This window comes from Aspergillus vadensis (assembly GCF_003184925.1).
Source record: "Aspergillus vadensis CBS 113365 unplaced genomic scaffold BO88scaffold_14, whole genome shotgun sequence".
In the NCBI taxonomy this organism is placed as follows: Eukaryota; Fungi; Ascomycota; class Eurotiomycetes; order Eurotiales; family Aspergillaceae; genus Aspergillus; species Aspergillus vadensis.
In genome coordinates this window covers 548,852-567,882 of record NW_020292052.1, presented here as the reverse complement: position 1 = coordinate 567,882, position 19,031 = coordinate 548,852, and the positions used below count along the sequence as shown (strand labels likewise).

The window sequence follows — 19,031 nt, the reverse complement described above, 5'->3', positions numbered from 1 at the left end:
GCTTTTATCATATACCAGAGATAAACTGACGAATGGAGGTATCTAATTGACCATCCTGCATCGCTAGTAGATAGTTACCTTCAATAACAGTGCTACTACCACTGCATAATCGTGCATTGGTCCACCACCACCACCACACAGCTGAAACACCTAAGAAGCATATTTCTACGCAGCTAGATCTAGATGCACCATCAAGTATCCCGAATAAAACTAGTATGTAGGAAAAGCATAGTTTCAACGCATAAAGGATGGATAAGGAATGAACCATCTATCACGTGTAGCGTGCGGGGAGAGGAGGAGGGGGTTGCAGGGACAAGAAATGAGGAGCTGCGAAAGCAGTTACAAAGAGATCCATTTTAAAGCTAAGGTAACCCCCTCCCCATCTATCTATTTATCTAATCTTTTTTCCTTCACTTCTCCATTACCTCCCGAGTAACAGGCGTCATCCCTTACGTCTACCACTTGTCTTTTTGTGTCACGCCTGTACAACATCCTAGTCACCTGGCATATACCTTTCAATCAGAGAGAATATACCCTCAACTAAATAAATACAATGACCATCACCGACCCCACCACCTCCCTCCCCACCCACCAACGCGCCGCCATCCGACAAGGCACCGGCCCGACCTCCACAACCACCATCTCGACCATCCCCGTCGAGAGACCCGGTCCAGGCCAAATCCTTGTGAAAATCACCTGGACGGGTCTCTGCGGCTCTGACAAGGGCCTCCTGCACGATGAATGGGCCGGTTTCGGGGTAAGTATGAAGCCCGAGGCCAAGGGGATCGCCGGCCACGAGGGAGTCGGGAGAGTAGTTGCCGTAGGCGAGGGGATGGAGAAGCGATGGAAGATCGGCGACCGAGCAGGGATTAAATGGATTGCGAGCGTGTGTGGGGAGTGTGAGTTCTGTTTGACGGGGACGGATGAAGTGAATTGCATCAATCAGAAGAATAGTGGGTTTACGATGCCGGGGACGTTTCAGGAATATTGTCTTGCCGATGGACGGTATGCGTCTAGGATTCCGGATGGGGTGAGTGATGAGGAGGCTGGGCCGATGATGTGTGGTGGGTTGACGGTTTATGTGGCTTGTAAGAGGTTAGTATTTCTACTCTTACTCTTGAGTGAGGGCTTGGTCTGATGAATTATGTTCCAGGTCGAATGTCAAGGCTGGTCAGTGGATTGTCCTCCCTGGTGCTGGGGGTGGGCTCGGTCACTTGGCTATTCAGTTTGCGCGGGCCATGGGCATGAGGATCATTGCTATTGATAGTGGCGAGGAGAAGCGCGAGCTGTGCCAGCGGCTTGGGGCAGAAGTGTTCATTGATTTCCAGCAGACACCCGATGTGGCGGCAGAGGTCATGAAGGTCACCAAGTATGGTGCTCATGGCATTATTGTGACAGCGGCCACCAAGGCTGTTTATGCAGCGGCACCGGGGTATCTTCGGCCAAATGGCACGATGGTGGCTATTGGATTGCCTCAAGATCCTTCGATCTTGGCTGGTGCACCGCCGATGTTGATAGCACTCAAGAAACTGAATATCGTGGGTTCCATAACTGGTACTTTGCAAGACACCCAGGAGGCGCTGGAGTTTACTGCGAGAGGCATTGTTCATGTGAGTCTTGCTGTGGTCTATTGTTGGAGTACGTTATGCTAACTGGGGATAGCCTGTTCTGACCAAGGGTAAATTGGAGGACTTGGACTCATGGATCGATAAGATGGCCAAGGGCCAGCTGGCTGGTCGTACTGTCCTTCAGGTGAGCAGTGATAACTGAGTCCAGCATCAAGGGGTCAGTTGCTTGGAACACTTGGTCCACGAAATTTTTTTAGTTGGTTTTTGTACTGCAAGACAAAGCAAGAAACCTGGTTATTCCTGTTTCATGTGAGCCCTCGAAGTTAGGGTCCATTGCTCCCCTAGAAACATCAAATAAACTGTATATGCCAAAATGATAGTCCAAAACAGCCAATGCTTTTCATTCAAATAACTGCCGTATATGCAAACAAACACCTAGAATTATACAGTCGTGTTAAAGCGATCCTCCTCGTCACCAGCCTTCGAATACGTCTCGCGCGTGTCCATCTGCTCCTGCTCATCCTCGCCAAGCTGCAGGTTCTCACGCTTGATCACCTCTTCCTCCGTCTCGACAGGAGCCGTGACCGGGGTCTCCTCTCCGTTAACAGCCTCGGTGGCAGGAGTAATCGGCGTCGACGACTGGGCAGCTCGCTTCTGTGTGGTGTTCACCAAGGGAGTGTCATCATTGAACAGCCGCTGAAGCATGGCGCGACGGTCCTCCTTGGGAAGCATGAGGTTGACGGAGTGCAGGGACCGCCAGAGAGGCAGGGTCATCCGCTCGCTAGTAATCGTTAGTCTATCTGCAGCTATTTATAAGATACTGATGCAAGTCACTTACTGGAAAGTCTCGTCAGCATCCGGCTTGATGTGCAGGATACTGCAGCCCATGGGGATGTCTCTGACGCGCTCGCCGATCTCTCCAAGCTCCGTCCAGCTATCACCGTCGACCTTGGGGAACATCTCCACGAGAAGTCTGTGCAGAGTCTCCTTCTTGGTCAGGGTGACGGCTCTAGCAGGGCCCAACCAGGGGTTGAGAATCCTCAATCCGTCAGTCTGGATGCGCCAGCGGCAGACCTCAGGACGCTGCACATCTTGGCGCACGAACATCTTGACACCACAGTGCACGAACTTCATGCCTTGCTTCTCGTTCGCGGTCAAGATGTCGCGGGCCAGAGAGCTGGTGTAGTAGATGGTGCGAGCCGGGATTGCCTCCGCGTTGCGCACCATGAAGCGGTCCCGAGGGAACCGCTCAGAGATCTCGTAGAACTTGTAGATCGGGTCGAGCTCTTCCTGGTTGGGATCCAGATACTTGAAGGGCTCCTCGATAGGCTGGCCGTTCTTGCGCTTCTGAGGGGCAGCTTGCGGCTGAGCCTCCGCGGGGGCGGGTTTCGCGGACTCAGCAGGGGCAGGAGTCGCGTCAGAGGTCTCGACAGTATCGGACTCGACCACGGGCGCAGGGGCATGAACAGGGCGGTCTCCCAAGACAACTTCGGAGCCGTCCTCGAGTTTCGTCCTCTTCGCCGGAAGCTCGTCTTCCAGGCTGTCTGCATCCCTCTTGGTGGGAGAGATCTGGTCAGTAGCAGAGTAGGGGATCTGGTGGGTAGCCTGCGCAACAGATGCGTTCTTTTCGGCTTCCTTCTCAGCCTCCTGGTCAGGAGCAACCAAGTCGTCCAACGCGCTGATCTTTTCCAGAGGCTGGCCGTCTCCATTCTTCTGCTTGAAGTCGAGCTCTTCCGTCAGGGCAGCAATGGAAGCCTTGGGGATGACCTTGGAGGAATCCTCAGGCTTGGCACGAATTTCAGACACCTTCTCCAAAACGGTAATGAAGAATCCGCCAGTGTCTTGCATGTGGGGGTAGATACGGATACACCTGTCGAGGGGCAGGTCCTCCGTAGGGGGGAACATGCCCTCCGCAACCCGGCCAAGACCACTGATACCCTCGCGCTCCTTGCGCTCTTCGACCTCCTTCCAGCTGTTGTACATGCGACCCTCACGGTCCATGACCTTCCATGTCTTCAAGCCAGAGGCTCTCTTCAGACCCGGAAGCTCATTGCTGCAGTCGAGGATGCGGACATTGGCCGAGCCGCAGCGCTCCAAAGCGCTGGCAATGACGGCCTCGTTCTCGATGGGGTTCATACTGCAAGTGGAGTAGACCACACGGCCACCGACCTTCAACATCTGCAGAGCGCGGACGAGGATCCGGACCTGAGTGGCGTACAATCCCAGAGCGTTGTTGTAGTTCCAGTCCTTCCAGACACCCCAGTTCTTTCTCGCCGTTCCGTCACCGGTGCAAGGCACATCAGCCAGGATGCGGTCAAACTTGAGGTATTTGTTCTTGACGGGCTTTCCTTCGGGAGCGGGCTCCGGAGGCAACTTGATCGAGGGGAACATCGTGGCGTCGTGGTTCGTCACAATCAAGTTGGGCGAGCTCAGTCGCTTCATCTGGTGGATCAACATGTGGGCGCGCTTGTAGTCGGCGTCGTTGGCGATCAGCAAGCCGGTGGTTCGGCCATCGTCACCCAGACCTTCCGGTCCCATAGGTTCGGCGGAAGCGGTTCCCTCAGCCACCTTCGCGGTCACTTGTTGCATGGATTCCTCCTCGCCAGCGTGGATCATCTCCATGAGCTGTGCAGACTTGCTACCAGGGGCAGCGCACATATCCAGAACGGTCATGCCAGGCTTGACATCAAGCAGAAGAGGGGGAATCATGCTAACTACCTCCTGTCTGCTGATGTTGCCGACCTCGGTCTCGGCGACGAGGAATTTCTGGAACGAAGCGAAGGGGGCGAAGCGCCGAACAACCTGCTTGGGGGTGGTCATGGACCAGGCGAGTTGGTCGGGGTACCAGGGAACGGGACGGGGAGGCTCGACATCTTTGCCCTCGTATTTGATCGAAGTGATTTCGGGGATGTAGAAGTTCTTGAGCTTCTCCTGAACGGCTAGCGCATGGCTTGAAGCAAATGTCAGTCGCATTGACTCGAACGATACCGCAGGAGCTGCTATAGTCCAGCGCAAGGATGATAACGTACCCTCGAGACCCGGTGAAACGGAAGCTGTTAGGAAGATCTCTCCTAATGGCCTCCCAGAAAGCCTCCCTCTCCTCCTCGGGGATAAATCCCTGCTCGTTGTAGTAGCTTTCGAACTTGGCATTTTCCCTGGCGACTTGCTGCCAGTTTTGGCGTTCGCGACCGCCGCCGCCCTGCCGAGATAATGAAGTTAGTCCCCACCCTCGATGGAAAGCAAATGCGAAATTGGGGAGATAATTATGATCTCTCGGACATGCAAATTGTCTCACATACCTTCTTTCCACGCTTACCCATGATGATCAAGATTAATTGCGATGCGAAAGAACCAGACGAGCTTCCGCAATTTCTCCGCTGCAGAAATCAAACCATCGCCAATCGCGCCTCCAATCCGCCCGCCATTATGTAAGCCCGTCCCGCCATGGAACATCCTCGGGCCGGTACACTAACCGGATGTAGTTAGCCGTCATTCAATAGATTCACCAGTTGCTGATCGCTCTTTGCAAACAGTGACCCGACCAGACACAAGGTTGTATCCGGGGAAATGACCAGCTGCATAGATTGGACGCCAATGTGCACAGGAAATAATGAACTCCGAATATATACATATCTACAATAATTTCCAGGGTTAGGTTATAACCACCGAACGGGACGGAATATGTAGCTGGTGCAGTGTCTGTGTAGTACTCCAGGAGCACAGCAGGATAGAACCAATTTCAAACGCCACTTAGGCCAACCAGGCTCACTTCGTTATGCTCCGAAGATCCTTGGCCTTATCAAATGCTGTCGGCCAGATAATGAGTGCAGGTAGCCCTTGCATTGATTGGCGTCAATATTTCCTATGCCAGCAAAGCAATCACCGCCTCTGATGCGGGCGTGCCTCTTAAGCGGTCATTGTCCGGAGAGCTCAAATTTGTGGGAACTCAATTTCGTTCAAATGTGCAATTATATTGGGGGGGAAAAAATGGATACAGAGTTGTCGGTTTACTCAACGTTTTCCGAGGAAACCACCGAGCAAGAAGATGATAGTATATACTACCCGGAAGGAGGTCTCAAGGCATGGCTGGTGGTCTTCGGCGCTTGGTGCGCTATGGTCCCAGCCTTGGGCTTGATGAACACTGCGGGGACGCTCCATATCTGGACCAGCACTCATCAGCTCAGAGACTACCCAGAATCGAGCTATGGCTGGATTTATGGTGCATATGGGTTCTTCCTTTACTTTGCAGGAGCCCAAAGTGGTGCGTACATCAGCGTCAAGCTTTGAGCATGACAGGCTAATCATCTTATTGACTGTTCTAGGGCCAATCTTGGATGCATGGGGCCCAACCTACATCATTCTTCCAGGGTCCATCGGCATGGTAGTATCGTTGATATGCTTCAGTTTTAGTAAAGGTAAGCTTTCCGAGAGAATAGTAGCAGTATCGCAACTGACTATGTGTAGAATACTATCAGATCTTCCTGTCTTTCAGCGTCTTGGGAGGAATATCGGCTAGTGCTCTGTTTACTCCGGCTGTTGCAGCAATCGGCCATTGGTTCAACGTCCGTCGAGCATTTGTCACTGGACTTGCTTGCACAGCAGGTGGACTCGGAGGTGTGGTCTTCCCTGCGATCATTTACTTCAACGCGCCGAAGATCGGATTTGGCTGGTCGATCCGGATCATTGCACTCCTGAGCCTCGTCCTCTGTGCTATCGCGTGTCTTCTGATCAGGACCCGGCTACCCCTCGGCAAAGAAACCGGAGGCAGTGCGCTAGCAGATTTCAAAGCATTGAAAGATCCCAAGTACGCCGTCACCACAGCCGCAATATTTCTTGCTGACTTTGCCGTGTTCGTACCAAACACATACCTGTCTTCATATGCAGTCCACGTCGGGTTGAGCAACACGGTTTCATACTTGCTGCTTGTCTTCCTAAACATCGGACTGATCCCTGGCCGTCTGTTACCGGGCCTAGCTGCTGATCGCTTAGGGAGGTTCAACATGATGATTGTTACCTCCCTCGTATGCTCGATATTGACCCTTGCATTGTGGTACAAATCTGGCAGTAGCTTGGGCGCAATTGTCTGTTATGCCGTACTGTTTGGCTTCTGGAGCGGAGCTGCGATGAGTCTGTCCCCAGTCTGTATTTCACAGATCTGTGCAACCGAGGACTACGGAGCGCGGACGGGCACAACGTATACCATCGCCAGTCTCGGCGTACTCACGGGGATTCCGATCGCCGGTGCAATCATCCAGTGCGATCATGGGCAGTACGGCGGGCTCATCATCTTCGCCGGTGTGCTGTATCTCGCGGCAGCAGCGGTGTTTGCCGTAGCTCGGGGGATTTGCAGGGGTTGGTCGTTGAAGACCCGGTTCTGACCAGCGTTCTTCGCTCGGAGAAGAGCTTAGCCAGTCTCAGCCATCCCGGGCCTGCCCCGTGCGTGGCTTAGCAGGGCTGAGTGGAAGCACCACTGCAATAAGCAGCGTGGTATACATGAAAACAGGTAGTGCGGAATTCAAGCAACAGCCTCTCTTGCCGTTCTTTGCTTTTGTTGACAGGTGGAAGGTTCCGTATAACCGAAGCAAAATCACCCTTCTGGGTGACAGTGTGTCCAAGGAGCAGACCAGCCCGTTAGTTCCCTAACTAGTGCCTAGCATCCCTGTCGAACTCAGCTTTGTGAACTCAGCGGTTTGGTCGTTGAGCCTCCATTACAGTGTGAATAGCAGTCACAATCCGCCAAAGAATTCACTCTGGCCTGATCAGCCGCACAATCAAACTACCTAGTCCGTCATTAGTGTTTTAGACCAAGAAATGGGAGCATCAATACCTACTAGTCACCATCATCCCAGCCCCAAAAGTAGAAGCCGCAGCTGAACACAATCTAACTAATGGAATGGCCAAGCAATGCACCCTATGCCATTGAGGCAGTGGCTGAAAATGAAACCATTTCGACCCGAAAAACACGGGCCCTAGAAAAGCTTAGATTGCATTATTAGTGTCGTGTATTGTTGCTAAGTTTGTTCACATGGATAGACGGACCCTATCTATCTAGGCACACTAGGCAGAACCGACGCCCAAAAATCGCGGTCAATCAGTCAATCCGCGAGCGAGCCCTGATCGCGATCCACGCCCGTGTTTTCCCTCCCGCGATGCCCCTAAACACGATCTCGTTACCTAAACATCCACCCTTCAACCTTCATGTCTCAACCTTCAATACGAACTGCCATCTCTTCTTTCGGAATTAATCACCGCGCATCCTCATATAATACTCTTGTCTACCTTAAGACCAAGAAACCAAGAAAACCTAAAACAACCCCCCACCCCTTCACCATTCTGACTGCTGCAAGCCCTCGCTTACGCCCTGACAACAACCCTGACTGACACCCATGTTTGAGGTTCCTGTTGGCCCCCAAACTAAAGGGCCGAAACAGCTAGATAGTAGGTAGAGATAGACAGCCACTACTAAACTCGTCGAAACTAATCCCTTGGCCCGATCCTATTCATCTACCCAAATCAGCAGCAGCCAGCGAGCGGCCCCTAAGATTCCTGCCCTTACTTACTCTATACTAGTCTAAGGCGGATGGATAGCGATCAACGGCTGTCTGTTTTGGTTTCCTTGAACGCCAACCAACACTAATGCAAGGCTGTGTTCGTATGTGGAGTCTGTCCTGGGGCTGATTTTCGTTTTGTCTCTTTGTTTGATGTGTGACTTTTTTTTCCTTCTAGTTTTTCTCCCTCTAGTCACTGTCAGTGCCGTGCGATTTGCATCGCCCCCATGCAAGATCGGGCGTAATTGTAACCAGAGACAGAAGTTAGTTTAGTGATAGGGGGTGTGGTGGGTTGGACAAGAGTTATAAGACCCGAGGAGGTATGCTTTGCTGACGGGGGTTTCCAGTATCACTTTCTTTTATTTTCTACTATTCTAAATATACTCGATTCCTTTGAATCAATACATACATTCGTTCAATTGTTTCTTTTCTCTTTCCTACTTATCTACATCACCTTTGAGATACCCATATAAAACACCTTCTCGCTCACCACACCATAAACCCAATTACCTCACCACCACATCCAAGCAAAGTAATAAATCAAAATGGGCGAAGGTCAAGAATGGTCCTCCGGTTTCTGGGACTGCTGCTCCCCCTGCGGCACCTGTACGTCTTTCCTCTCCCTCCTCCAACCTCAACAACAAGCCCCCAACCCCCAAAAATAACAAAATTTATTAATACAATGAACAGGCTTCCTCGGCTGCTGCTGTCCTTGCTGCCTGCACGGCCGCACCAGCTCTCGTCTCGAAGACCCCACCCTGAAAGACGATAGCATGATGAACGGTGGTGTACGTACCCTTACCCCCCACCCCCCAATCTCTCCCGATCTATCTCTCCTCCCATACGACCAATTCAATACTAATAATGTAATTCAGTGCTGCCTCTACTTCCTCCTCAGCTACTGCGGCTTCCACTTCATCCCCCTGATGATGAAGCGCGGCCAAATCCGAGAGAAATTCGGCCTGGAGGGGTCCGGATGCGGGGATTGTATGCGGGCGTGCTGCTGCCCGTGCTGCACGCTCATGCAGCATGAAAAGGAGTTGGAGAGTCGGGCGGCGTTGTTGGAGGGCGGTGCGGGTGCTGCTGGGCAGCAGGGGTATAAGGCTCCTGGGGGGATGCAGTATGCTTAAATTTCAACTTAGGAAATAATCTTTGGGTGATTTTGTGTTTGTGTCGTCGAAGGCATTGGGATTTTGGATCATGGTTTTTCTTTCCGGGATTGGTGTTTGTTGGTGTCTTGTTGTTTGATTATATTTCTCTTGAGGTGAAAATATATGAGAGGTGAACTGATAAACTGGCTGGTGTTGATCTCCTACGGTGTAACGGTGCAAAACTGAAACTAAACAAATACATTTTGATATAGCGACAGTTGTGTACTGTACATGACACGCTCCTTCGGGCACGACCACCGCTTCTATCTATTAGAAAATCACCAAAACAAGAAAACACGGGCCATAAATCTTCTTCTGCTTCTTCTTCTCTCACTCGCACACTCTCAATCCACATTCATGAGCTCTCCCTTTTTACAGAGAGTTGCGGCTCATGTCCGCACGGATACGGTTGTAGTCGAGGACGGCCTCGATGCTGCCGACAGCGCTCATGGCAATGTCCTGATCCCACAGCTTGCGGGAGGCGAAGTCCATGACATCCTTCTCGGTGATCTGGCCAATCGTGCGCTCGATGTCCTCGGGGCTGAGGCGGCGGCCGGTGGTGATGATCTGGCGACCAATGTCTTCGGCAACGGCGGTGGTGCCGTCAAGGGAGAGGAGGATGGAGGCCTTCAGCTGAGCCTTGGCGCGCTCAACCTCAGCGGAGGTGACGTTGTAGCTCAGGCGGGACCATTCACGGAGGGTGAAGTGGATGAGGTCCTCGAGGCGGGTGACGTTCTCGGAGGTCAGGTAGATACCCCACAGACTGTATACCAATCAATTAGCGAAAACACTTGAGAACAAACAGCAAATAACCTACCCAGTGTCGCTGTAGCTGGTGGAGAAACTCATGAAGCTGTTGGCAAGGCCGTGGTACTCAACGAAAGAGCTGAGCTTGCTGCCAAGGTAGGAGGAGTTACCCATGGCACGGTCCCAGTTACCGACGATGGCCTGGGTAACGAGAGCGGTGAAGTAGTCATCGTCCTTCCAGCTGACACCCTCGACGGCAAGAGCAATGTGGGCAGTGGGGAGAGTGTCGTCACGGATTCTGACCTCGGAACCGATGAACTCGGGGATACGCTTCTGCTCGGCGGTGAGGGCCAGGGCAGCAGAGGTCGGGGGCTTGCTGGGGAGGCCACCGAAGTGCTCCTCAGCGAGTCTCACGAGCTGCTCGTGGGGGATACCACCGGCACCAACGAGGACCATGCGGTCAGCAGTGTAGTTGGTCTTGATGTAGTCGACCAGGTTGTCACGGGAGATGGTCTGGATGTTCTGCTTGGGGCCGAGGATGGTGCGACCGAGGGGCTGGTTCTGGAAAGCAGTGGCGTGGAGGTGGTCGAAAACAACCTCCTCGAGCTGCTTGTCGACCTCCTCCTGCTCACGGAGGATGACGTCGCGCTCACGCTCAATGGCAGTGGGCTCCAGCTTGGAGTTCTGAAGAATATCGGCGAGGATGTCGACGGCCTTGGGGACATCGTTGTTGAAGGACTTGGCGTAGTAGACGGTGTTCTCGCGCTGTAATCATGCGGCGTTAGTTGCGATCCAAGGGAATTGATTCTTCCATGTTTCCGGGCCGTACCGATGTGTAGGCGTTCAGGTGAGCGCCCATGTTCTCGATCTCGAGCTCCAATTGGTGCTGGGAACGCTTGTTGGTGCCCTAGAGGATGTCAGCAATCGCATTTTCCAGCCTTCAATTTGCAGTCTATCCATACCTTGAAAGCAAGGTGCTCCAGGAAGTGCGCGGTTCCGTTGGTCTTGTCAGTCTCTGCCCGGCTACCGGCATCGATCCACACGCCAACAGTGGAGGTCTGAGCCCATGGGGAGTACTCAGTAGCGATCTGAGGCAAGTCAGTGAGTTCCTTGAGCCATTGAGATAACCCATTCGGCGTACCGTGAAACCGTTGGAGAGAGTGGTGGACTGGGTGGTGGAAGGCAAGGTGACCGGGGAAGCGAAGCCACGCTTGACGGGCTGGATGGCCTTCAGGGCGGCCTTGCTCCGGAGAGCCTGGTTAAGGTTGAACGCTAGGCGCCGAGAAGCCATTGTGTGAAGATGGAGGTGGGTTGGGGGGAAGGAGGGAGGAATGAGGAAGGGTGCAACAAGACGGTCAGGTCAGCCCTGGAGATGCGAGGTTGAAGTTCGGGAGTCAAATTGTTCGCCCATCCGCCAGCCAATCACATGACCCGCTTTTCCAAACCACCGCATTCGCTCCGACTGTTCCCTAGCTTCTTTTGCTTAGACAGTTGTTGCTCTACTAGCACGGTCTGGAGACCGCCATTCAAAAGTCTACAACATCAGTTAAATCCAAACAGGGTCTATACTCATCAAATGACATCAACAATTAAATACCAATCTCCTACTTTGATCTTCCTCACCATAAATACTACATATCACATGACTCCACTATACCCAAAGCAGTTAACCTCCATACAATGAGTCCCAATAACATATGAATCAATCACTTCCATTACTACCATCATCACCACTGAATACAAACTACTCATTTCCCAAACTCTTCGCATACATCTCCACATTCTCCCTCATTGACACATCCCCCACAAACCCCAACTCCAACGCCCTCTTCGTATCAAAATTGGGCGTCCACGTCTGCACAATCCGATCAATATCCGCATCATACCTCTCCTCCACCAACCCTCTCCTCTCCTTCCCCCCAATACTCTCCAACGCATCCAACATCTCCGCAATACTAACCTTCAACCCAGGCAAGTTGACCGATCTCGAATCCCCAAACTTCTCCGCCGGAATCTCCCTCGCCTTGACCAAATTCTTCACCACCGTCGCCGGCGAACAAATCCACATCTCCGTCTCCTTAGCAACCGGCAGCACCGCAGGCCGACCATTAAACGGCTCCCGGATAATATCACTCGCGAAGCTACTCGCCGCCTGTGTCGGCTTTCCCGCTCTCACAGTAACAGTAGGGAGACGGACGGCACGACCATCCAGGAACCCACGACGGGAGTAATCATTCAGCAGCGTCTCGATGATGAGTTTCTGAGATCCGTACGACGAGGACGGCACGGCGGGGAAGTTACTCTCGTTGATGATGTAGCCGGGTGGTGCGAGGCCGTATACTGCTAGACTGGAGGTGAAGACGACTTTGACGCCGGGTGTGACGATGCGGAGGCGGTCAAGGATGTAGCGGGTTGCGTCGAGGTTGACGCGCATGCCTAGTTCGAAGTTTGCTTCAGATCCGCTGGACATGATACCGTGGAGGAGGTAGATGGTGTCGTAGGGGTTGGTGGAGGTGATGAGGCTGTCGACTACGCTTGGGTTCGTGAGGTCTGCTTCGATGCATTGTGCGCGGGAGGCGTGTTGGGTTGCGCTCTTGGGGACCGTGGGAAGAACGACATCTGTAAGTGTTACTGTCGATGATGGGAGTGTGGTGAGGAGTGCTGCGGCGAGTTCTTGTCCAACGTAGCCGCTGGCTCCGGTGATGAGTATGGACATGTTGTAGTTGCACTTGTAGTTGAAATCGGTAGGTGTGTTGGGAGTTGCCAGATATGTGGATTGCTGCAGATTGGCTTTTTGGGTAAGTGATAGTGATGTCGCATTATATGACTTCTTATATGGTAAAGGCAGTCAGCCTATTGCGGGGTTGAGCGGAGACTTGGAAACCGCTACTGCGAATGCAGTCATTCAATTGCCTCATCTCCAAACCAAAGTCCCTCACTCATCTTGAAATCGCTCAAAATGAGGCCTCTCATTAGTCCAGCATCATGGATCCACGCAGCAAGTCCGATTTGTGGAATTTATTGAGGCATTTCGGTCTGTTCTCCGCTGAACGGTCCGAGTGCCGAAATGTGGGCAGAAAGCGGATGGCCGGGGGAAGTCCGAGACGGATCAACGCACGATGGGCTATGGGTATTATCTAGCGACACTACACATTGTATTACAGAAAAGAATGGTGAATCATTGACCAGCTTAATTAGCAGCTAAACTCTTGAACGACCAGAAACCGTAAACCTCGAAATTTTCTGACTCAAGAAGTACATCTAAGAAACCTGGACATGAGGACACACAAGGAAAAAATTCGAGAAAAATTGCAACAGATCACGGAACACTCGACGCCGTAAAAAGGGGAAGCATAATTATGACATGAGAGAGACAAAAGAGCAAAAACCACCGGATTCTTTTTGTTTCTTAAATTCATGCAGAGCGCTTGTAGATACCAGACACTATACAGTGGTCACGTTCGAAAGGCTCCAGGGTCAGCTGTTCCCTGGGCTTGATCCTCTCCTCTCTCATCTTCTGGACTTCACGAGCGAACACAACCTCGGGCTTGGCGGTACTGTCGATACAGTTGGCCTTGACGGAGACAATGACACCACCGCCCTCCTTGAGGAACATATGGGCGTTCAGGCCGACAATACGGGCCTGGTCGGGCTGGGCAACATCGGCAAAGATGACATCGACCATGGGGACGAGCATGCGGTAGCGGAGAGGGTGTCTGGCGTCCTCGACAATGGGGATAACGTTGGTGCGGTGGGTAGCCATGCCGATCAAGTCACGACCGGAACGGTGGGAGAACTCAACGGCGTAGACGTTACCAGTAGGTCCGACGATATCGGCAACGTGACTGACGGAGGTACCGCTGGCGGAACCGAGATACAGGACCTTGGAGCCAGGGCGCATGTAGATGTCATCCAGACCACCCAGGATACCGGCAGCCAACTTGGAACGGAAGGGGTTCCAGACACGGTATTCGGTCTTGGTGACAGTGCCATCCTCCTCAGCGGGGGACTCGACAGAAATGCGCTTCTCACCGTAGACGGCCTCTCCGGGAGTAAGGTTCTTGGTGACGAGCAAATCTTCCTTGCCACCACGGGCGACGAAGACACCAGCGTGACGGTGGGGTTCCTATGCGAATTCCTGTTAGATTCCATCCAATTTCTTTCTTCTCGATTGGATAATCAGGGAAAACCTACAATGATGACCTTAGCACCACCCTTAGCACCCTTAGCACCGCCGCGACCACCGCCGCGAGGACCACCACGGCCACGGGGGGCACCACGACCACCGCGGGGAGCACCACGGCCACCACCGCCACGGCCACGACCACCGGCACCAAGACCGCCTATAGAACGTGAAAAGATTAGCGACACGTTCTTTTTTCCCTTATTAAAGGGAGAAGCGCAGATCCGGCACGCGATTCGAGTCGACCATCTGAAAACCTGATATGCTCTTGGAGAAGACAGAACTTTTCCATCGCAACATGCAAGATCAAACTGATTCGACGACAGCAATGCGAACAGATCACATAGACCCGCATGCCTTCCACGTTTCTCCCAAGATGAAATCAATCGATGGTGAACAAACCTCTACCACCACGGCCACCACCACCTCCACGAGGAGCACCACGGCCACCGCCACGTCCACCACGAGGGCCACCGAATGCCATTGTGATATATGTGATTTAAATCGGAAAAATGTCGATAAAGACGTTAAGTCAAATGCTGTCAGTCCAGAAAAGTTATCGGACTGATGCTTCAATTCTTCGGTTGCGGTATAACCGGAGAATAGGAAAAAGAAAAATTGGCAAGGAAGGCCCGTTCGGGAGAAGGAAAATCCGAAATTGTCGAGTCTCGAGGACCTTGAAGAGAAGCTTTTGCAGAAAAAATGCACCCGCACTGGCGTTCAGTGTTCGGTCGAGGCCGTGCTGTTCGTCGTTGTTGCGGTCGAGATTTTTCAGACGGAGCCTTGGATTCTTTCGAAATTCAGTCGGCACTAGGCCCCGTTGGGTGCTAGCGCGGCTTGCTGCTGTGGGCACTTAAGGCACGTGACAACGCTGGATAGCGAGGTCACCTGACGCTGGCCAGCCCTGCCAATCGGAAGGCGCATCGCTCTTCTCTGACAACTCGGCGCTTAAGACTGACCCTCAACAGTTGCAGAATTGACAGCTACGCTACCTAATGGGCCAGGATTACGCCCTACTGATTACTCTAACATGATGTATAGTGTACCTGTCATGTAAACATTCCTTCAGTTCTGTCTATTTACAGTGCAACTGCTCTGTACCCCACCCTCCATCATGCGCCATAGAAATAATAGTTGGCCGCATACTGCACAGTAAACACCGACTGCATTCCCTGACAGGTCTTCGGGGCTGAACCGGCAACCGTGTCTACTCGATAGACCGCTTCATACTCACCGACGGTACCGTTGATAGTGGTCAGGTACAGCCATTGGACAGCCCCATTGCTACCCTGAATAGCACTCGACGGAGCATCGATCGAGTCTTGTTTCTTCGTGATCGCAATCCCATACTGCCGAGACGCCAGAGTATCCAGGTTAAAAACTGGTGTGGTCGTATCTCTAAAGAAATGATGACCCAAGAGTTCAAGGTTTGCCGGCGGGAGAGGTTCCTCCTCGTTACTGGGCAGCTGTTCCTTGTACACTATACCCGGGAGTAACGATAACATGTCTGGGTAATTGGCCGCGATGCAGGTTGCATTGTAAAGACGCGCCACTGCACCTATGGCTTGGGGTGTTGAGCTCGAGGTCGAAGTGGCACAGGTGTAGTTCTAAGGAGAGGGCTTGTCAGTTTGAACGGTTCTCCCCCTGCATTGTTTGTGTGACAGTAGGCGGGTCAGTTTCTGCTTACCTGGGTGCCACGGCCCACTGCCACATAAATTGGGCTCATTCCGGACGGTGAGGGCAGGCTGGACGCGTATGACGGGAGGGAGATTTTGGATGTGTCGCATGAGTTGACGCTCTTGATAAGCTCTTCTCCCGTGCTCTCGATGTACTTGCTCACTTTTCCGAGGTAGGTGGCTAAGTCTGACGAGTAGTCGTATACGTCGTTTAGGAGAGTCGGCGCTGCCATGGAGCCTGCTGTCAGGCAGCCCAGGAGGAAGAGGTTTGCACGCATTCCGGATGCTTGGTACAAACGTGATATTCTATTTCGAAGAGGGTGGCAGGATCAAAATAGCATACACTGTATGCGAGGATAGAACGAAGTTTAAGGATGGAGAAGTTGAGCGGAGGGAGGTTCTAATGCTGACGGGTATCTCTGAAGATGAATAGCAACCGTGAAGAGTTGAAGGAGAGGAAAGGAAGAGATGAGCTCTCTCCCCTGAGATGAACTAACTATTGGATGGCTGGGGACCTGAGGAAAAGAAGAGAAGGGTGCACCCAGCTGGACGAAGGGCTATATAAGAATTATTTCGAACAGACCGACAGCCACAAGAAGAAGGCTTGCATGTGCAATCAAACGCAGTACCACACCGGCCTCTTGAAACCCATAATGTTGTATCTATAAACAGCCTCGACTCACAGCAAGCCTGAAGGCGCCCACAGCACGCACAAGCAATATGACACTCCCATTGGTGCAAGAATGGGCGCCAGGCATGAATCCTTCACGCCTCCAAAAGTGCCGAAAGTAACGGTATACGAGGGTGGGCCACGCGAAACACGGTCGTCTATCCTGGCGACTATTTCTGCAGAAGATAGAGTCGTTGGCGCGCCATGATTGGTATATCGAACGATCGAAGCCTTTTTCACTAACCCTGTCTAGTGACAAGGTTTCATTGGCGCCGACTGTTTAAAAAATTTCCGATCGCCCTTCACCGGCTATTAATAGAGCAGCCCTAATATCTCACCGTGAGGGGTCGGCGCTTAGCTTACTAGAAGCTTGCCAATGCCGGTTAGCCTGCAGATTCCCGTCCACACTCCCCCATGAACAACTTGACTACTACGGAGACTTAGTCTATCTATCCCACCCCCAGGGTGTGTGTATCCACAGTATGATTTGGCAAATCGGCGATCGCTGTAGGGGCTGGTTATTTTTGGAAGATCCTTTCACAATAGGGATTATCTGGGTTTATTATAAGAGAGGCCTGTGCTCGACGCTTAGCTACGCTTCTAGTGTAGGGCAACGGCTGTTATCTTGGACTTGACAATTGTTGAAGTTGAACTGAGGTTTATTATTGCCAAGGCTAATTGAATATGTGATGCGATATACTGCTTGGTCAGTGTTGTTCCTGGAATTAAGCAGATACTCATTAAAATTGAAGTACTAGACAACCTCGTGGAGATACCACCCGCACCCCCATACAGCACATGCCAGACGCAGGATGGCCCATTCCCATTCTGAGATAGTAGGGTCAATCCTGTCGACAGGGATTATAGATTAAACGGCATAAAAATAGGAACGGTAGACTCTATACCGGCTAAGTAAGGTTACTAGTCGCAATCTCGAAGCATCTCACGTCACAAGATCTCTATTGTGAGTCTCATGGAAGCTACTGCCGATCCTAATTCCCTCCAAACTCGAAAGGTACAGCCAATTATGGCATCGGGGCGTGCAGAGATAACCAAGCTCTTGATAAAGCACATTGATACTCGTTTTTGTAAGCTCCACCGGAAGGCCAACCCCACGGCTTGTTGATGCCTGGAGATCCCCTCTCTATCAAAAGCAATTCTGCCCTACCACAGATGAGTTGTCCTGACCAGAAGTTCGCCTAGGCACCTACTGACCCATAAATCAAAACAGAGTCTGTGCTAATAGTACGTCTATTCCCGCAACGGCCGTCTTTGGCCCGAATGCAACCCTCTTATCATGTATAGGACGGGCTCTCAGACATCATCAGCGGCACATTCCGCTTTCTCTAAGTAGCTTCCCCAAATAGCGGAGTCAGTCTCACTTCTGCAGCCATTGCACGACTAATTCTAACTTACGGTGTGATACCCTCAAGCCTGCAGCACAGTTGTCACCGTCTCCGCGACGGATCATCAGCTCCTCGGGTCATTTGAGCCATGTCCGAAACCGTGAATGTCCTCGCTTCCCTGCTAACCCCCACGTATCATGCGCTATTTCTCGGGGATGCCTCCTCTTGTGACTTCGCGTGCATACATAGTGTGGTTATTGGATCCATGGCTCGGAGGGCCTTCGTTCTTCGGCTTTGCCGTCTACGTGAGGAGGACACTGGCTATCATGCGTGATCATTCTTGCATTTCGTGGAGTACCAGGTCCGTCTGTCCGTGTCAGATTAGGGATCGGTGTATTCACGTTGCTATTTACGTATTCTAGTGATGTCACCGATTTGTAGGATTGAGAAGAAGCGGATGCTTACTCGGATAGAGCGGGTAAAAGGCTTTAGAAAGGTAGTATTGGCATTGGTAATAGTATACTCCTAAAATAGACAGACATAAAAGTACACGGAATCCTGTATTCTGTGCAAAAAAAACATAGTATCTGATGTCAAGGCAGGGGGGCAAATGGATTTGGTCTATCTGATCTAAAAAGCTTGGGTTGGATAGTTGGTTGGCTGAAAGAGATGGTGGTCAGATACCACGCGGGGAGAAGAGACGAAGGATTAGCTGACAGCTGCCTGGCCGCAGTGAATGTCTGAAATATTATTGGTGTTTCACGGCTTCTAGTGAGGCTTCTCCACGACTGAGGGCGCAGAAGCAGACTTGATCTGTCCATAAGTTTTACTGAATTGAACCGATGCAACCACATCGTATTGGGCCACCTTCCGTAGAAACATAGCTCAAGGTACTGATATACTTATGGTAAGGTGGATTCTGGTGTGTCTTAGTTTCACTTTGCGATGACGCTCTTACTCCCATTGTGTTCGAGATTAGCTGCAGCGAAGACTACAGAAGTACCGCAGTTGAGCAGATGGGTTTTAGTTAGCCGACTTACCTCAATTTTAGAGCATGTTGTAGTAGGTCCAGGTATACCAGCTCAGTGCTTCTTTATTCTATCGTCATTAGTCTCAGGTATCTTTGGGTGCATAGGGAGCGA

General features: G+C 51.9%; 7 protein-coding genes across 7 annotated transcripts; 3 read left to right on the top strand and 4 right to left on the bottom strand.

The window, feature by feature from the left end:
* The first annotated feature begins 372 nt into the window (after window positions 1-372).
* On the top strand, window positions 373-1,954 carry BO88DRAFT_367555 (zinc-dependent alcohol dehydrogenase). Its single transcript, XM_025704076.1, has 3 exons — window positions 373-1,095; window positions 1,154-1,610; window positions 1,663-1,954. The coding sequence occupies exons 1-3, from the start codon at window positions 554-556 to the stop codon at window positions 1,768-1,770; spliced, it is 1,107 nt and encodes a 368-aa protein (XP_025562078.1). The 5' UTR covers window positions 373-553; the 3' UTR covers window positions 1,771-1,954.
* BO88DRAFT_405734 (tRNA (cytosine-C5-)-methyltransferase) lies at window positions 1,812-4,937 on the bottom strand. Its single transcript, XM_025706960.1, has 4 exons — window positions 4,868-4,937; window positions 4,598-4,767; window positions 2,407-4,518; window positions 1,812-2,349 (listed from the first exon to the last, which is right to left on the bottom strand). The coding sequence occupies exons 1-4, from the start codon at window positions 4,886-4,888 to the stop codon at window positions 2,010-2,012; spliced, it is 2,643 nt and encodes an 880-aa protein (XP_025562077.1). The 5' UTR covers window positions 4,889-4,937; the 3' UTR covers window positions 1,812-2,009.
* Window positions 4,938-5,555: 618 nt separating this feature from the next.
* Window positions 5,556-6,946, top strand: BO88DRAFT_454573 (monocarboxylate transporter; the record flags this gene model as incomplete). Its single annotated transcript, XM_025710806.1, has 3 exons — window positions 5,556-5,829; window positions 5,891-5,983; window positions 6,033-6,946. 3 exons carry the CDS (start codon window positions 5,556-5,558, stop codon window positions 6,944-6,946), a joined length of 1,281 nt encoding a protein of 426 aa, XP_025562076.1.
* A 1,715-nt stretch (window positions 6,947-8,661) lies between these two features.
* BO88DRAFT_342506 (PLAC8 family protein) lies at window positions 8,662-9,246 on the top strand (the record flags this gene model as incomplete). The annotated part of the gene is made up of 3 exons (XM_025703144.1): window positions 8,662-8,722; window positions 8,807-8,904; window positions 8,992-9,246. 3 exons carry the CDS (start codon window positions 8,662-8,664, stop codon window positions 9,244-9,246), a joined length of 414 nt encoding a protein of 137 aa, XP_025562075.1.
* Window positions 9,247-9,639: 393 nt separating this feature from the next.
* On the bottom strand, window positions 9,640-12,730 carry BO88DRAFT_426385 (bifunctional SDR family oxidoreductase/M16 family metallopeptidase; the record flags this gene model as incomplete). The annotated part of the gene is made up of 7 exons (XM_025708901.1): window positions 9,640-10,030; window positions 10,085-10,779; window positions 10,844-10,921; window positions 10,977-11,102; window positions 11,156-11,286; window positions 11,776-11,941; window positions 11,975-12,730. 7 exons carry the CDS (start codon window positions 12,728-12,730, stop codon window positions 9,640-9,642), a joined length of 2,343 nt encoding a protein of 780 aa, XP_025562074.1.
* A 531-nt stretch (window positions 12,731-13,261) lies between these two features.
* On the bottom strand, window positions 13,262-14,903 carry BO88DRAFT_405728 (rRNA 2'-O-methyltransferase fibrillarin family protein). The gene is made up of 3 exons (XM_025706959.1): window positions 14,600-14,903; window positions 14,209-14,357; window positions 13,262-14,140 (listed from the first exon to the last, which is right to left on the bottom strand). The coding sequence occupies exons 1-3, from the start codon at window positions 14,679-14,681 to the stop codon at window positions 13,430-13,432; spliced, it is 942 nt and encodes a 313-aa protein (XP_025562073.1). The 5' UTR covers window positions 14,682-14,903; the 3' UTR covers window positions 13,262-13,429.
* Window positions 14,904-15,260: 357 nt separating this feature from the next.
* BO88DRAFT_436151 (uncharacterized protein) lies at window positions 15,261-16,461 on the bottom strand. Its single transcript, XM_025709544.1, has 2 exons — window positions 15,885-16,461; window positions 15,261-15,804 (listed from the first exon to the last, which is right to left on the bottom strand). Exons 1-2 carry the CDS (start codon window positions 16,149-16,151, stop codon window positions 15,310-15,312), a joined length of 762 nt encoding a protein of 253 aa, XP_025562072.1. The 5' UTR covers window positions 16,152-16,461; the 3' UTR covers window positions 15,261-15,309.
* Between the last annotated feature and the right edge of the window lie 2,570 nt (window positions 16,462-19,031).

Bases quoted from the DNA above. Each gene is read 5' to 3' on its own strand.
- BO88DRAFT_405734 (XM_025706960.1), bottom strand. From the start codon at position 4,888: ATGGGTAAGCGTGGAAAGAAG. The intron at 4,768-4,867 runs GTATGTGAGACA...TTATCTCGGCAG, and splicing joins TGGGTAAGCGTGGAAAGAAG to GGCGGCGGCGGTCGCGAACG. The intron at 2,350-2,406 runs GTAAGTGACTTG...AACGATTACTAG, and splicing joins GATGCTGACGAGACTTTCCA to CGAGCGGATGACCCTGCCTC.
- BO88DRAFT_405728 (XM_025706959.1), bottom strand. From the start codon at position 14,681: ATGGCATTCGGTGGCCCTCGTGGTGGACGTGGCGGTGGCCGTGGTGCT. The intron at 14,358-14,599 runs GTTTGTTCACCA...CACGTTCTATAG, and splicing joins TGGTGGCCGTGGTGGTAGAG to GCGGTCTTGGTGCCGGTGGT. The intron at 14,141-14,208 runs GTAGGTTTTCCC...GAATTCGCATAG, and splicing joins GTGGTGCTAAGGTCATCATT to GAACCCCACCGTCACGCTGG.
- BO88DRAFT_436151 (XM_025709544.1), bottom strand. From the start codon at position 16,151: ATGCGTGCAAACCTCTTCCTCCTGGGCTGCCTGACAGCAGGCTCCATG. The intron at 15,805-15,884 runs GTAAGCAGAAAC...CCCTCTCCTTAG, and splicing joins CAGTGGGCCGTGGCACCCAG to AACTACACCTGTGCCACTTC.
- BO88DRAFT_367555 (XM_025704076.1), top strand. From the start codon at position 554: ATGACCATCACCGACCCCACCACCTCCCTCCCCACCCACCAACGCGCC. The intron at 1,096-1,153 runs GTTAGTATTTCT...ATTATGTTCCAG, and splicing joins GTTTATGTGGCTTGTAAGAG to GTCGAATGTCAAGGCTGGTC. The intron at 1,611-1,662 runs GTGAGTCTTGCT...AACTGGGGATAG, and splicing joins CTGCGAGAGGCATTGTTCAT to CCTGTTCTGACCAAGGGTAA.